The sequence below is a fragment of the Neophocaena asiaeorientalis genome, unplaced genomic scaffold (assembly GCF_003031525.2).
Source record: "Neophocaena asiaeorientalis asiaeorientalis breed wild unplaced genomic scaffold, Neophocaena_asiaeorientalis_V1.1 scaffold210, whole genome shotgun sequence".
Taxonomy (NCBI): domain Eukaryota; kingdom Metazoa; phylum Chordata; class Mammalia; order Artiodactyla; family Phocoenidae; genus Neophocaena; species Neophocaena asiaeorientalis.
In genome coordinates, this window is record NW_020172282.1 from 109,312 (window position 1) to 126,277 (window position 16,966).

The 16,966-nt window shown below is 37.5% G+C and overlaps 1 protein-coding gene across 3 annotated transcripts in view; it reads right to left on the reverse strand.

Annotated features, from left to right (window-relative positions):
• Positions 1 to 6,548: 6,548 nt before the first annotated feature.
• NOL4 (nucleolar protein 4) overlaps positions 6,549 to 16,966 on the reverse strand; it is a 280,542-nt gene continuing 270,124 nt past the window's right edge. For all 3 annotated transcript variants that reach the window (XM_024764488.1, XM_024764479.1, XM_024764470.1), the window contains one exon: positions 6,549 to 6,742. In XM_024764488.1, the coding sequence (XP_024620256.1) occupies positions 6,549 to 6,742 (194 nt within the window). The remainder of the gene's footprint in view (positions 6,743 to 16,966) is intronic.

Here is a 16,966-nt window from a genome sequence, read left to right on the forward strand (position 1 = left end):
TTGGGGATGGAGGGAGGTCCTGTGATCTAGCATTACGTCATCTTCTTCCACTGAAGTTCCAGCAAATAGTCAACAGAGGTGCCAATGCACACTTACCACTGTGCGAACCTGCCAGGGTCTCTCCATCCTCGGCCGGACACAGTCAGGCTCCTTTGCGTGGCAGGTCTGGCCCTGCATGATCTGGCTCCTTTATTCCTCTCCAGGAGTCAATCTCTTTTCATCTCAAGCTCTGCCTTCCGGCAACACTAAACTGCTCAAGTGACTGCCCACCACACTATTCCATGCGTCCTCCATCCTCAACTTGTGGCGTACTCTGTAGTTGAAAAATGTCTTTAACTCACGCATCTTTCATTCGTCCATCCTCCCTAAACAAACTCAAAACTTTTGCCAAGTATTCCCCACAGCTCCATCTCTGTGACCAAATAGCTCCCTGCACCTACCCTCCCCCACTCCTATAGAGGTCTGTGTCCTCCTTTGATCTGTTTGACATGTTTCTATCATTACATGTTACACTGTTTCTCTTTATCCTTTTGTATTATAACCATCTGTACCTCTGTCTCTCTCCTCCACTAGATGTGACCCCTTGAAGCAGGAATAGTTTTTCTGTATCAGAGCCTGATGCCCTGCACATAGTAGGTCAAAGAATACGCTATTCAAGTGAATGAAAAATAAAACGAGCGAAGAGGCTTACTACATTCTATGGGTTTAGTTCAAGGTAGACCTCGGAATCCTTCCACCAGCAAAGGAACTAAGATTAAATAATCTCTTGTGGAATCTCTGGCCACTTGTTCCGTCACTGCAATGGAGTGCTTTACAGAGTAGAGGCATTTCTCATGGGGTGCCTGGGCTAATCCGTTCCCCAATAAACAAAGAAAATGAGAAGTCGACACTTTAGAGGGAAAAAAACTGGTGCCAATTCCACACTTTGAGTAATAGTATTTGCTCTCTGTGGTCTATGCTTTACTGTTTGTTTTTTCTCTCACAGCATTAAAAATGGTCTTGAATATCTTTGATCTTCTCTCAGTGGATAACAATTGAAAAGGAAAAAAAAAGCACAGTAGATGAGGGGAAATAAAAATTTTAATGTCAATAAAATAGTTTTATCACAAAGAAATGGAGGTAAAGAGGTTTAATTTTTAAACTCATTTGATTATCCTAAATTCAATAGGTATGTTACTGCCAAACCCTTCCTTTTAAAAGACATGTCATCTAATAACATCTAATATTAATATATCTTTTATTTATTCAGAGTAAATAAAACACCACCAGTAATTACCACTAGAAGTTTTATGAATGTGGTTGCATTGCTTACAGAATTTGATTAAGCTTTGGATCCTCGTGTACCTATTCTGGTCTAATGAGATGGCCTTAAACATATCTCAGAGAATTTCTTGGGCAGAAGCACTTTCTAAGAAATCAAAGTAAGGAAAGAATTCAGAGGTATTTTTGTTTCATTTGCCTTGAAAGATTTAGCTGCACATTTACTATATATATTTATTACATTTGATTTGAATGTGAGAAATTAAAGAAAAATGTCATTAAAATAATTTCCAAAAAACTATACCCTTTATAAGAAGAAAAAGTACAGATACGGCAGCTAACAATTACTTGTAAAATATTTGTGCTGCTGACTTAGGATCTTTACTACAGGTGAATGGATGAAATACAGTTGGGTACAGAGGTATATAAAAGGAAAAAAAAAGGGAAATTAAGATAACTAGAGTAGGCAGACTAATGCCCCCCAGAGAGAGATGTCCACACCTTAATCATCAGAACCTGTCAATATGTTTTGTTATATGTCAAATTAAGGAATTAAATTTATAGATGAAATTAAGTTTGCTAATCATCTGACTTTAAAAGAGGCTGTCCTATTTTATCCATATGGGCTCAGGGTACTCACAAGGGTCCTTAAAGGTGGAAGAGGGGGCAGAAAAGGAGGTCAGAGTTACAGAGAGATTTGAAGATGCTAAGCTCCGGCTTAGATGATGGAGGAAGGGACCCCAAGTCAAGGAATGCAGGCAGCTTTCAAGCTAGAGCAGGCCAGGAAATGGATTCTCCCCTTGAGCCACAAGAGAGGAACATATTCCTGCTGACACCTAGTTTTTAGCCCAGTGAGACTTCCAACTGAGCAGACTGAAATAAATTTATAGTGTTTGTGGTAATTTGTTACAGCTGCAATAGAAAATTAATACAAGTACATTCATACAATTTAATACTATAGTCATCCGAAATAATACTTTAGAAGAATACCTAATGATGTGGGAAATATTCATGGTATATTGTTAGGACAGAAAATCAGATAAGGAAACACCATATACAGTAAAATCAAACAGAAGAATGTTTATATACCTGTTTAGATAAGCTCTGAAAGATATACTATAAAATGTTATTCATGGTTCTCTATGGCTGCTGGGATTATTTTTCCTTCTTTTCCTGTATTTCTCAAGTTTCTTTTGCAATCTGAAAACAAAATTAAATGTTGAAAATGATTGACCTTAAAACTGGAGATATGTTAATCTACTAGTCACATTTTTATCTCCTTTCAAAATATTTTTAAGAAAGGAGATTTTAATTATATTTAAATGGCAAACTCCTGTAGGTTAGCTTGTGCTCAATCTTTACCAAATTTCTGCATCTCAAACACAATTTAAAAGATAAACAGTATGTTAATGTATTGTCTACCTGCTTTATTTCTGGAACTTTTTCTTTACAAACTAAACTTTTGAAATCTGGGCTGTACGAAATTAGAAAATATTTTTGACATAGAAAGATAAGTCTTTGAATGGTATTTGTGTTAATGGTACCAGGATTAATCAAAAGAACCAAATAGCACCTGCAAATAGCACCTGCCTAAGACTGAAATCTCAGGTGAACAAACTTACCTTTACGGGTTCAGCTGGATAATCCCTTTTCTCTTTCCTTACAGGATTCACTACTGGCACCCATCATTGTCTTGTTTTTTTAAAATAAATTTATTATTTATTTATGTCTGCATTGGGTCTTCGTTGCTGCACGCAGGCTTTCTCTGGTTGCGGCGAGCGGGGGGCTACTCTTCGTTGCAGTGCGCGGGCTTCTCATTGTGGTGGCTTCTCTTGTTGTGGAGCACAGGCTCTAGGCACACGGGCTTCAGTAGTTGTGGCTCATGGCCTCTAGAGTGCAGGCTCAGTAGTCGTAGCGCACGGGCTTAGTTGCTCCGCGGCATGTGGGATCTTCCCGGACCAGGGCTTGAACCCGCGTCCACTGCATTGGCAGGCGGGTTTTTAACCACTGCGCCACCAGGGAAGTCCCTATTGTTTTGTTTTGTTTTGTTTTAATGTCACTGCCTTTTCTTCCTGCTTTATGTATTTGATTTTCATTAGTGGTGGGTTTTATTGTAGTTCTTTATATTTGTAGAGAACATAACTTAAAGGAAATTAAACTTCTATAAGTGGGATAAAACTCTCCGTGTTTAGTCAGATCGTTTATTTGATGTCATAACTATTATTTAACTACACAAATGAAACTGCTAAACTTTAGCATAAACAGGCCTGGTTCCAAGTCAGTGCAGAATGTTAAGGATTTAATACCTGGGAGGCAACAGATTGTAGCGACCAATAGGGGGTGCTCCAGCGCTAGGCCTACCTGGGTCAAATAATGGCTTCAAGTTCTCTCTAGCCCGGTGCTCCTGGCGGCAAGTTACTTCATTTTCTTGAGGTTTCTTGTAAAATGTAAAGTGACTATCCCGATCTCCTAGTGTTATTGTGAGAATTAAAGGAAATAAAATGCCTTTTCCATGTGTAAATAATCAGTAAACAGTGGCTATCGTTCCTGGAATGCCCTTTTTACCAAGTGCTGTTAACACAATTTAAGAAAATTCAGTAACTGCTTGTGTTTGCATTCTCTATGGTTACTTCAAGGAATGTTTTCTTATTAAATGCGATAAAGTAATACATATGTGACAAGAAACTGCTGCTGTATGAAAAGCTGTCAGAAGTGGCAGAAAATTCTATTTGACCTCCGTGTTTATGAGAGTTTTATATCACCTCATTTGAATGAGAATATGAACCTGCACCCAATTTCTCCAGAATGCTTTATAAAGGAGATGTGATCTCTATTCTCTTGTGACAGAGGGTTAAAAAGGACCAGAGTGTTTTCAGGTACAAGTTACAAAGGAAAAGGAAAGCAACATGGTACTTTGTTTTGGCCTTTGAGCTCTCCCAGGGAAACGATGGGAATCCTGGTACCCTCATTCTTTTAGATAAATGTGCAAAAAGCAGAAGATGTGGGGGGAATTTACTCCTTGGTGGATGGATGTGGGAGTATAAGTGAAGACGAAAATGAAATGAAAACAAGAGCACCTTGCTGGAACTCCCTTTCTCTAATCCATTTGCTTTACTATCGCTATTAAGGATTTTTTATGTATAGGCTGATCTCAAACCGGGGTGTTACTTTGTTAAATAGTAACCATGCCAAAGCTTCTAATACTCTTACGACAAAACCCAAAGCATAAACAGGCACTTAAAACAGGTATGTTTCTCCCAAAATGTTAAATTAGGAGTGACTAAAAGAGCCAGGTTACTCATGAAAAATGGGGAATAAAAGATAAATTCTTAAATCAGATTTAAACAACCAGATGAAATACCCATGCTTTGCTAATCTGCTTTATCCCTTCTTGGAATAAATTATTTATTAGACTGAATGTGGAAGCTCTGGGGGACCTTGGGATGTTCTTGAAATATGTTTGAACTGTCAATTTTGTGCTAAATGTAGATATAAAATAACATTTCATATCATTCAGAAAGTTTATAAGGTTTCACAATCAGTGTTTTAACACAGAAATCTGTTTATTAAACCCAACAAAACAGAGAAAATTATACCAGCCCTCAGTTTTTGAATTTTCATTTAAATAAGCAAACTCTAAATCCACACCTTAAAAGATGTTTGTGCATCTATGTATTTCCAAAATACTCATATTTCGATAAGATTTTCACATTATATTCACCAACAGTATCACAAAAGTTCTTTTTTGTTTTTTTGTTTTTTGTTTACGTAACTGTAAGGAACAGTAATTCTAGAAACACTAGAAGAAAAGAGCATAGCAATGTCCACAGTTACAAGAAAAAGTGCACATTACTTGGTCACAATCACAGTCATTACTTGAAAAACTATGTAACAAGTAGTTAAGAAATATCACTGATGTCTTCAACTTATTATCAAAAACCAAATGACATAAATTTTACATGAAATAAGGCAAATTCAGGAATGCACAAAGAACCTGTAATCCAACCGAAGCCAAACAACAGAAAAAAATTGTACAAGAAGCGTAAACTGATGTGCTCCTCCCTAAATATTTAAAAAATAGGCTTGCCTCAGTGCACAAAGAAAACACCATTCATGTGTATTCAACACTATAAAATAAGGAAGAAGGGCAAAATATGGGGAAGAGGAGGGGACAGTTCATTGTAGATTGCAGCTGCATCCACTGAGAGTTCTTTACATCATTTTTACCTACAACTGTAAATTATACAAATTATATCAGGAGAGGTAATGGTCTTTTTGGGAACTATTTCTGAAAGAGAAAAGAAAACTACACACAAGAGTGCAAATTTTCAGATTGTCACTTGCAACCTCTTTAACATTCAGTCATCGACATCCAATGGCTGCTAGAGGGATGCCCATAAGACAGCAGCGGCAATCTGGGGAGAGCAGCTGTAAGAAATCAAGGTGTCATTTTTTTTTCAATGATATGTCTTTTTCAATATTAAAAAATTCTGTGGTGAAAACCGCTATGGTAAAGCTGCAATGGTGAGTGGGATGCTTGAGACCAGCATGAGTGCAGAAACGCAGGCTTCTCTTGGAAGTAGTTCCTGATGCGACGATTTAAAGAACGTAGGCAAGGGTATTTTTTTCCCCCAGCATCAAGTGTTATTTTTGTAGAAAGAATTTGGAAAGAGGAGAAGGCGAAGGGAGGTGGAAAAGGTACTTACAGTAGTTTCTCAAAACAGTTTTCTTTTAGGACCTATGAAAAAGTTACCAAAGTAAAAATGACAATTCTGAATGAAAAACAAGTTTTCTTTTTATAAAAATTACATATTTTTTTTAAAATACAAGATCCTTTTCATTGTTATATCCTGTAGCAATGAGAAATTTTGGCTTTTTTTTTTTTTTTTTTTTGCCATATACTGCAGCTTTCAGTCCAGTAAGTCAGTAGCAAATTCCACTAATATTTCAGTTGGATCTTGAACTACTTTTTATACCACAAGCTTCTTCTGTTTTATCCTTGAATTAGGAATATACAGCCTTTTTTTTTTTGCCCCAGGTATTTATGCTGGCACACTGAAACAAAAAACAGTAGGCTGGACACATTAAAGTATCTCAAGTACTTCAGAGGCCAGAGTTCCTTTGAAGCACCTAAACACATCACTTTATGGATCAAGGACAATGTGGCATAATGGAAATATTTCTCTTAAGACTGTGCAGTAAGACCAGACGCATCTCTGCTGGGAAATCAAAACGTCATTAGTGGAAACTGCAAATTTAAACCTCAGTGAAGAGGATCGTCGCTGGACTCAGTTCTGTTGTAAAATAAGATTTTCCAGTTCATCTGCGGAACGCAATAAAAATGCAGCGGATTCCCGATATCCTGCAACCAGCTGTCTCACTGCATTGATTTCAGTTGGACTCAGCTGGGGTCTGGAGCTCGAACTGCTGGAGGATCCCGAGCTGGTCGCCAACTGCCTCTTCATGCTGAGATCAGTGGGTCCTAGAAAAAATCAGCACAAATTAGACATGGACAGTTTTTCTTCTAGTATCTTGAACATGAGCACTAAATAAATTAGTGTTGATTTAATTCACCTATTCTTTCGTGAGAAGCTACTGATACCCTTAATCAAATACATCTGCTCTCAGAAAGATGGAAGAGCAGCACGATGGGAAAAGAGTGGCTGGATTTTCTTAGACTCCTGGCCGAGACTCTGGCGGTCACTTCTGATTATAGAAAGACAGTGAAGAAATTCTCTTAACATGTGCTTTTTGGAAAATTCAATGTTAAGTCCACCTTCCACAAGTAGAAGCTTCTCTGGAGTAGTAGAAAATGAGGGAATCCCATTTTTTGTTTGCTACATTCGATAACAAATAATTTGGACCCCACCAATTCAGAAATGAAAAGAGCCTACATGGTGAGGCTAATGACCCTAGATTACAAACTTTTCAATTTAGAACAGAGAAAACTGAGGACTGCGGGGGTTCGATGACACGTTTAGAGGTCAATAACTTTTAAGTGGCACAATAGGGACGTGAATTGCATATTTTTTTCATTTCAGGCCACTGCTTTTTCCACCAGGTTGATTAGTATTTAAAAATGTGAATATATTAGACTGAAGTTTGCTTTCAAAGTGTATTGTAAATATATGATAAGTACAAACCATACCACAAAGAAACTAGACTTGGAATACTGCTTTAGGTTTTTTTTTTTTTCTTTTAAACATCTTTATTGGGGTATAATTGCTTTACAATGGTGTGTTAGTTTCTGCTTTATAACAAAGTGAATCAGTTATACCTATACATATGTTCCCATATCTCTTCCCTCTTGCGTCTCCCTCCCTCCACCCTCGCTATCCCACCCCTCCAGGCGGTCACAAAGCACCGAGCCGATATCCCTGTGCCATGCGGCTGCTTCCCACTACCTATCTACCTTATGTTTGGTAGTGTATATATGTCCATGCCTCTCTCTCGCCCTGTCACAGCGCACCCTTCCCCCTCCCTATATCCTCAAGTCTGTTCTCCAGTAGGTCTGTGTCTTTATTCCTGTCTTAGCCTTAGGTTCATGACATTTTTTCCCTTAAATTCCATATATATGTGTTAGCATACGGTATTTGTCTTTTTCTTTCTGACTTACTTCACTCTGTATGACAGACTCTAGGTCTATCCACCTCATGATAGGGATTGCATTGAATCTATAGATTGCTTTGGATAGTAGAGTCATTTTCACCCTGTTGATTCTTCCAATCCACGAGCATGGTATCTCTCTCCATCTATTTGTATCATCTTTAATTGCTTTGATCAGTGTATTATAATTTTCTGCATACAGGTCTTTTGTCTCCTTAGGTAGGTTTATTCCTAGATATTTTATTCTTTTTGTTGCAATGGTAAATGGGAGAATTTCATTTATTGTGTTTTTCATTGTTGCTTGTTTCATCTTTATGGCTTCTAGGTCCTTGTTAAATGTTTCTTGCATTTTGTCCATTCTATTTCCAAGATTTTGGATCATCCTTACTATCATTATTCTGAATTCTTTTTCAGGTAGACTGCCTATTTCCTCTTCATTTGTTAGGTCTGGTGGGTTTTTATTTTGCTCCTTCATCTGCTGTGTGTTTTTCTGTCTTCTCATTTTGCTTATCTTACTGTGTTTGGGGTCTCCTTTTTGCAGGCTGCAGGTTCATAGTTCCCGTTGTTTTTGATGTCTGTCTCCAGTGGCTAAGGTTGTTTCAGTGGGTTGTGTAGGCTTCCTGGTGGAGGGGACTAGTGCCTGTGTTCTGGTGGATGAGGCTGGATCTTGTCTCTCTACTGGGCAGGTCCACGTCTGGTGGTGTGTTTTGGGGTGTATGTGGACTTATTATGATTTTAGGCAGCCTCTCTGCTAATGGGTGGTGTTGTATTCCTGTTTTGCTAGTTGTTTGGCATAGGTTATCCAGCACTGTAGTTTGCTGGTCATTGAGTGAAGCTGGGTGCTGGTGTTAAGATGGAGGTCTCTGGGAGATTTTCACTGTTTGATATTATGTGGAGCTGTGAGGTCTCTTGTTGACCAGTGTCCTGAAGTTGGCTCTCCCACCTCAGAGGCAGAGCCCTGACTCCTGGCTGGACACCAAAGGCCTTTCATCCACACGGCTGTTCTTATCCTCACCCACCAGCTCCAGCCTTGATGGCCTCCTCCTCGGTGAAAATAGCAGCTTCACCACTTACTAGCTGTGTGATCTTAGGCAGCTTACTTAACCTCTCTATGCCCTAGTTTCCAATTCTGGAATACCTCAGATTCTGACCATCCCTGCAGGCTGCTGCTGGCTGCGTCCCTGTCCCTGGGTTGTGGGCCTGGTGAGATCCAGAGAAAGAAGTCCCACGACTTCACAGCCAGCTGCGTCCACTCGTCCGCTCCTGCTTTAGGTATTGTTAAATACTTATTTAACAATATTTATTTGCACAAAACACTCATGTGTCAACATGTTTTCCTCACATGTATTTAACTAAATCATATAGGTCTGCTTTTTGATGACATTTTTGTAAATTTTTACTGAAAAATAATTTATTAAGTGATTTAAAACTCTTGAAGCATTTGTGTTAAGATTCTTTGTATGATTACTCTTAGATTATTATATTAGGTATTTATTATATACCTAAGCATTCATTTTTATATTTCTTACCTTTCATTAAGCAATTGCTATAATTATTAAATTTGCAGTAATAAATTTAAAATCCTTGAAAAATATTACTATGTACATAACTAAAGGCATGCTCCAAAACTGTAGTGATTCTATAACTTGAAAGTATTTTAACAGATTTTTTCCTAAACATGTTATAAATTTTCAGATAGTAGTATTCATTTCATGAACTAAAATGAAGGTTGTTATTTTATCTAGAATTCTAGTTCTTCTTGAGGCATAATGGAGACAGGTCAAGATCCATCCCCTTACACCCTCTTTCCCAAAGGGAGAGAAGGATTCTTCTGTCAGCTAGGAGGCAGATGTCCCATAAGAGGGAAGTAGCTTCACTTGGAATTTAATTAGGAGAGAGACAGGAGTAGCACTCAAACTCTGACATCTGAGAGAAACTTATCTCCACTTCTGCCATGGCCTTTTCAAAGCTTTGGTCTTCTAGCAGGAGTTGGCTGCCATTTGATCTCCTGTTCACAAAATCATGACACAGATATAACAAGCCGAAAGGGAGAGATGCAGGGATGTTACACTTGCAAATAGGAATACCGTACAAGCAAACCATTAACAGCAACTGTTTGGGAAATTCTGAGCGGATTAAGAAACCGTCATGACATAATAGGAGTTTGGGTCTCTGAATGAACCAACTTTAAATTTTACTTCTTTCCTTTACATTCAAGAATCCTAGTACAAATCTTATTTATCTATATATTTATTTATTTGAAGTATAGATGATCTACAATGTGTTAACTTCTGTACAGAAAAGTGATTCATTTATATATATATGTGTGTATATATATATTCTTTCATATTATTTTCCATTATGGTTTATCACAGGATATTGAATACAGTTCTCTGTGCTATACAGTAGGACCTTGTCATTTATCTATTCTATATATAATAGTTTGCATCTGCTAATCCCAAACTTCCAACCCATCCCTCCCCCACCTCTCTCCCCCATTGGCAACTGCAAGTCTGTTCTCTACCTAGTACAAATCTTTATGAAAGAATTTTCCTCTCAGTTATGTAGGTACCTAGTGTCTGGCTGATTGTCATTATTTCATTAGAAGGTGTAACATTTTGTGATGGTTTTGCTGTCCTGCCAAGTTGCTGACTAGCATCTTGAACTGGAATTGAGAAAGGGTGGGGTGAGGGCTCCGGTTCTTTTTGGGGTGAGAGAGGTTGTGCTTTTATTCTAATATTGCAGTTTATGGATTATTCTCCACCTCTGGCTCAAAGGTGTACACCTCCAAACTGAGATATGGCTTTCGCTTTCTTTCAGATTTTTATTAACATAGGCAAACTCTAGATAGCTCAGTAATTGAGAAGCCATTCACAGCTCTGCTAGTTTTTGTTCTGGAAGAAAGTTAACTTCATTATCTTGGTTTCTTTTAGATCTACAGGATCAGGGTTGAGAATATAAATCAAAAGTACAAGAAATTCTTTTTGCTGAATGTTGATTATTCAGATCATCAAAGTTATGAGGTTGGATAGTGAAGCAAAAAAAAAAATTAAAATATTCACAAATGAATAAATTATTTAACTAGTGACTGCTTAAACAGTCCTGCCCTGTTTGTCACTAATTTTCATTTCTGCCTCATTGAGTCAATGTCATACTTGACTGGTTTGGCCTAACTCAAACAATACAATGTAATTAAAATGCATGTAAACTATAAAGCAAAATTTCAAATTTTATGAAGTTGCTGAATTTAAAGAAGTTGAGAAAAGTATTCTTGCAGACCTGATCAAATCACAGACAAGGCCACTGAAAAGTATGGTTCTGGAAGAGCAGGACCAGTTAATAAGAAAATGAGCAAGGAAAATGACCCACTAGATGCTTCAAGAGAAAATGATTTGAATATCTAGTATTAAGGCACATATTCAGGAAAATTGACAAGGCCAATTTTATATAAGTACAGCTGACCCTTCAACAGGTGAGGGTTAAAGGCGTCCACCCTCTGCCATGGTTGAAAATCTGCCCTCTGTATCTCTGGTTCCTCCACCTGTGTGGATTCAGTCAACTGCAAATAGTGTAGGTCTGTAGTATTTGCTATTGAAAAAAAAAAATCTGTGTAAGAGGAGCCACATAGTTGAAACCCACATTGTTCAAGGGTCAACTGTACTTACTTTTAACCCAAATGATGCAGACCTTCTTAATGTTCATTCTGAAAAGCTGAACAAGAAATAAAAGATATTTCATGCCAACATACAATGTTGTTAGAAAAATTTAAGACCCACTAAAATCAACCCTTGATTTATTTTTTAAGGTTTGGGGGGACAATTAAATTATAAGCAAATTCCAATTAAATGAAAATATAGATCCATAATTCTTTATTTTTTAAATTAAATATCAATTGAATACTTTCCCCCTATTTATGTTCATTTTTGGCCCCTGTTTTAATTAGATTTACCTTTCTGGTCCTATTTTGGTGTCAATTATCCACAGATAATAGAAAGCCCTGGACAAAGTTTTGTTGTGTTTTTTAAAAACTTTGATAACCATTTTTATTATATGTACTGAGGAAGAATGCAAGACCCATGAAGGCAGGCACCCTTTGTGTCTTACCACATTGTTCTAGGTAGCTGTGGTGGTGCATGGCATAAAATAAGGCTCAATAAATATTTGTGTAACAAATGAATGATAAATGCCAGGTACTTTCTACAGCTAACACTCAAGAAACGGAGAATGAGTGATGTCATTGATAATACCCAATTATGGTTAAATGAAAACTAGTTAGACATGGAAAATAGTAGATTTGGTGTAACTTATTCAAGTAAAGTTACCTCTAATATATGGGAATATTAGTATTGCTCTGAAAGTTATCTGAAATTGTGGAAAAATAAGTAGAATTGCTTATAACAGTACTTTCCATGTGAATTGTTGCTGAAAAAGAGAATAATAGTTACTGTCCATTGCCTAAATAATGTTTTCCCACTAAATGTTACAATGAGTATTGAGTTGGACATAAAAACGTCCTAACTGCATGCAACCTTCTCCTACTTCCCCTCCTTTACCTACAACCTCTACTCCCAAGTCATGCACTCTGAAATGTTTGGATAACTGGCAATTCATTTAACAATTTTAAATAAGTTTTCAGATTCATGCTTTTAAGCATGATGGGCCAAATAGTAAATATTTTAATCATTACAGGTCAAGAGGCATTTAGGTACTCATAGTTAAAAAGTTTTGTGAGAATTTACTTTCTTTATTGAGATATAATTGACATATAACATTATTTCAGGTGTACAATATAATGATTCAATATTTGTATATAATGCTAAATGATCACCACAATAAGTCTAGTTAACATCCATTATCACACATTGTTACAAACTTTTTTTTCTTCAGATGAGAACTTTTAAGTTCTACTCTCTTAGCAACTTTCAAATATATCAATACAACACAGTGTTAGTAACTGTCGTCACCATGCTGTACACGACATCCTCATGACTAACTTGTAACTTGAAGTCTGTCCCTTTTGATGATCTTCACCCATTTCACTCACCCGCCCAGCCACCAATATGTTCTCTATATCTATGAGCTTGTTTTCATGTTTGTTTGTTTTTTTCCAATTCTGCATGAATTGAGATCAAACAGTATTTGTCTTTCTCTGAGTTATTTCACTTAGCATAATGCCCTCAGGGTCCATCCATGTTGTCACAAATGGCAAGACTTCCTTTTCTTTTTATGGTTAAATCAAATTCCATTGTGTGTGTGTGTATTTATAATTATATATTTATAATTTTATATATTATAATTTAATATATATAATTTAATAATTATATTATAATTATTATATTATATTAATTATTATTATATATTAAAATGGTTATATAATTATATGTATTCATAAATATATATATAATTTTATATATATATAAAATTACATTTTCTTGATCCACCCATCTATCAATGGACAGTTGCTTCCATGTCTTGGCTATTGTAAATAACGCTGTGATGAACATGGGGCTGCAGCTATCTTTTCAGGTTAGTGTTTTCATTTCCTTTGGATACATACCCAGAAGTGGAATTGTTGGATCATATGGTAGGGAGGTATTCAAATGTGTCTGATTCAGGATAAAATATAAACACATCTTATTAGAAATTTCTTTTAGATTTTACTGTTATGCCTTCAAATAAAGTCTTTTGTTAAAGACCAAAAAAAATTTGGTCTTATGCCATATGTAAATGACTTGTTTGGTTTAGGTTTGCAGTAGAGAGGCCTTACAATTTAGGGAGGTGAGAGAGAAAAGCCAAAGTCCCTTGGATCCCAATGTGGCACTTCTCAGAGCTCCTGCTCAGTGCTCTGGGAAGATGGTGAGGGAGGCTTTATATATATATAATGTACACACATATATGTATATAGGTATATAAAAATTTTTAATTTTGTTGAAGTATAGTTGATTGACAATGTTGTGTTAATCTCTTCTGTAAAGCAAAGTGACTCAGTTTATATATATATATTCTCTTCCATATTCTTTTCCGTCATAGTTCGTCACAGAATATTGAATATAGTTCCCTGTGCTATACAGTGGACCTTGTTGTTTATCCATCCTATATATAATAGTTTGCCTCTGCTAACCCCAAGCTCCCATCTCTTCCCTCCCTTATTCCCCCCTTCCCCTTGGCAAACACTAGTCTGTTTTTGTTTCATAGGTATGTTTATTTGTATCATATTTTAGATTCCACATACAAGTGATATATGGTATTTGTCTTTCTTTTTCTGACTTCACTTAGTATGATAATCTCTAGGTCCATCCATGTCGCTGCAAATGGCATTATTTCGTTATTTCTGGCTAATATTCCATTATATACCTATATATACCACATCTTTATCCATTCATTTGTAGATGGACATTTAGGTTGTTTGGCCATTGTAAATAGTGCTTCTATGAACACTGGGAGGTGCATGTATCTTTTTGAGTTAGAGTTTTCTGCAGGTATATGCCCAAGAGTGGGACTGCTAGGTGGTATGGTATGGTAACTCCATATTTAGTTTTTTTTTTTTTTTTTTGCGGTACGCGGGCCTCTCACTGTTGTGGCCTCTCCCGCTGCAGAGCACAGGCTCCGGACGCGCAGGCTCAGCGGCCATGGCTCACGGGCCCAGCCGCTCCGCGGCATGTGGGATCCTCCCGGACCAGGGCACGAACCCGTGTCCCCTGCATCGGCAGGCGGACTCTCAACCACTGCGCCACCAGGGAAGCCCCATATTTAGTTTTTTTAAGGAAACTCCATACTGTTCTCCATAGTGGCTGTACCATTTACATTCCCACCAACAGTGTAGGAAGGTTCCCTTTTCTCCACACCCTCTCCAGCATTTGGTTATTTGTAGACTTTTTAATGATGGCCATTCTGACTAGTATGAGGTGGTATCTCACTGTAGTTTTGATTTGCATTTCTCTAATAATTAGCAATGTTGAGCATCTTTTCATGTGCCTATTGGCCATCTGTATGTCTTCTTTGGAGAAATGTCTACTTAGGTCTTCTGCCCATTTTTCGATTGGATTGTTTTTTTGCTGTTGAGTTGTATGAGCTGTTTGTATATTTTGGAAATTAAGCCCTTGTCAGTCATATCATTTGCAAATATTTTCTCCCATTCCATAGTTTGTCTCTTCATTTTGTTTATGGTTTCCTTTCTGTGCAAAAGCTTGTAAGTTTGATTAGGTCCTATTTGTTTATTTTTGTTCTTATTTCTATTGCCTTGGGAGACTGACCTAAGAAAACATCGGTACAATTTATGTAAGAGAATGTCTTGCCTATGATCTCTTCTAGGAGTTTTATAGTGTCATATTTTATGTTTAAGTCTTTAAGCCATTTTGAGTTTATTTTTGTGCATGGTGTGACGGTGTGTTCTAACTTCACTGATTTACATGCAGCTGTCCAACTTTCCCAGCACCACTTGCTGAAGAGATTGTCTTTTTTCCCATTTTATATTCTTGCCTCCTTTGTCATGGATTAATTGACCACAGGTGTGAGGGTTTTTCCTGTGCTCTTTATTCTGTTCCATTGATCTGTATGTCTGTTTTTGTGCCAATACCACAGTGTTTTGATTACTGTAGCTTTGTAGTATTGTCTGAAGTCTGGGAGGGTTATGCCTCCTGCTTTGTTCTTTTTCCTCAGGATTGCTTTGGCAATTCTGGGTCTTTATGGTTCCATATAAATTTTAGGATTATTCTAGTTTTGTGAAAAATGTCTTGGGTAATTTGATTAGGATCGCATTAAATCTGTAGATTGCTTTGGGTAGTACTGCCCTTTTAACAATGTTCTTCCAATCCAGGAGCACAGAATATCTTTCCATTTCTTTGAATCATCTTAAATTTCCTTTATTGTTTTGTAGTTCTCAGCATATAAGTCTTTCACCTCCTTGATGAGGTTTATTCCTAAGTATTTTCTTTTTTTTAATGTGACTTTAAATGGGATTGTTTGATTACATTCCCTTTCTGATATTTCATTGTTAGTGTAAAGAAATTAAAAATTTTTGTAAAACGGATAGGGGGTGGGAACCTGCTGTATAGTGCAGGGAGCTCAGCTCGGTGCTCTGTGATGACCTAGATGGGTGGGATGGCGGTGGGGTGGGAGGGAGGTCCAAGAGGGAGGGGATATATGTCTACATATAGCTGATTCACTTTGTCGTACAACAGAAACTAACACAACATTGTAAAGCAACTATACCATAGTACAGGTGAGAGCTGTGGGGGCTCAGAAGAAGGGGGGCAGAGAGGACTGCAGTGGTGGGAGAGTGAGCAGGACACTGCCTCCCAGCACCTGTCTCCTTGCTAGAAAGTCACACTGTCCTTTCTTGGAGTCTCTCTGCAGTCTGGTGGGACAGCAGAGCAGGATAACTTGCCCCATTTTATAATTGGAAAAACTGAGTTACAGACAGGTTCACTGGCTTTCCCAAAGCCACACAGGGTTACTGGTTTTTCTTCCTGTACCACTGTGGCCTAGCTCAGGAGAAATATTAGTAGTTGGATAGGGGAAGACAAATGTGCCCTTTAGGAATAGCAAACAAAGATGTGGAGACAAGCAGAAGTGAGCTGCATAGAGTGCTGGCTGGAGTCAAGTGGGGATACAGTTCAGGGGTACTTTTCTTTAAAGCCAGAATTTATTTCTGTTTAAAACTATCCAAGAGACTTGAAAAAGGCCCAATGTCCCAAAGATGTCTGGGTTTAATACAAGATTATACTGAAGTGGCGTCTCTTGGTTCCTCCTTTGCTAAAGCTTCAATTTGATCCTGGTTAATCGCATGCACTGATAATTCTTCTAGTTGGGTAGTGGTGATTTCCTCAGACTCCTGGCATCTTTCATAAGTGGCCATCAGTCTATGAACCAAACAAAAACAATACCAGAAACACTGGAGAAATGCTTGCAGTTTCTACTTGACATACTTCTTGCATTATTCTTTGAAACCAGGTCCTCTAATTATCAGCTTGGGCAGCTGAGATCATGATGAGTCTTATGTGGTATTGGGGTAAAGCTGGCCTCGTAAAAATGAGTTTGGAAGTGTTCCTATCTCTTCTGTTTTTTGGAAGAGTTTGAGGAGGATTGGTATTAGTTCTTC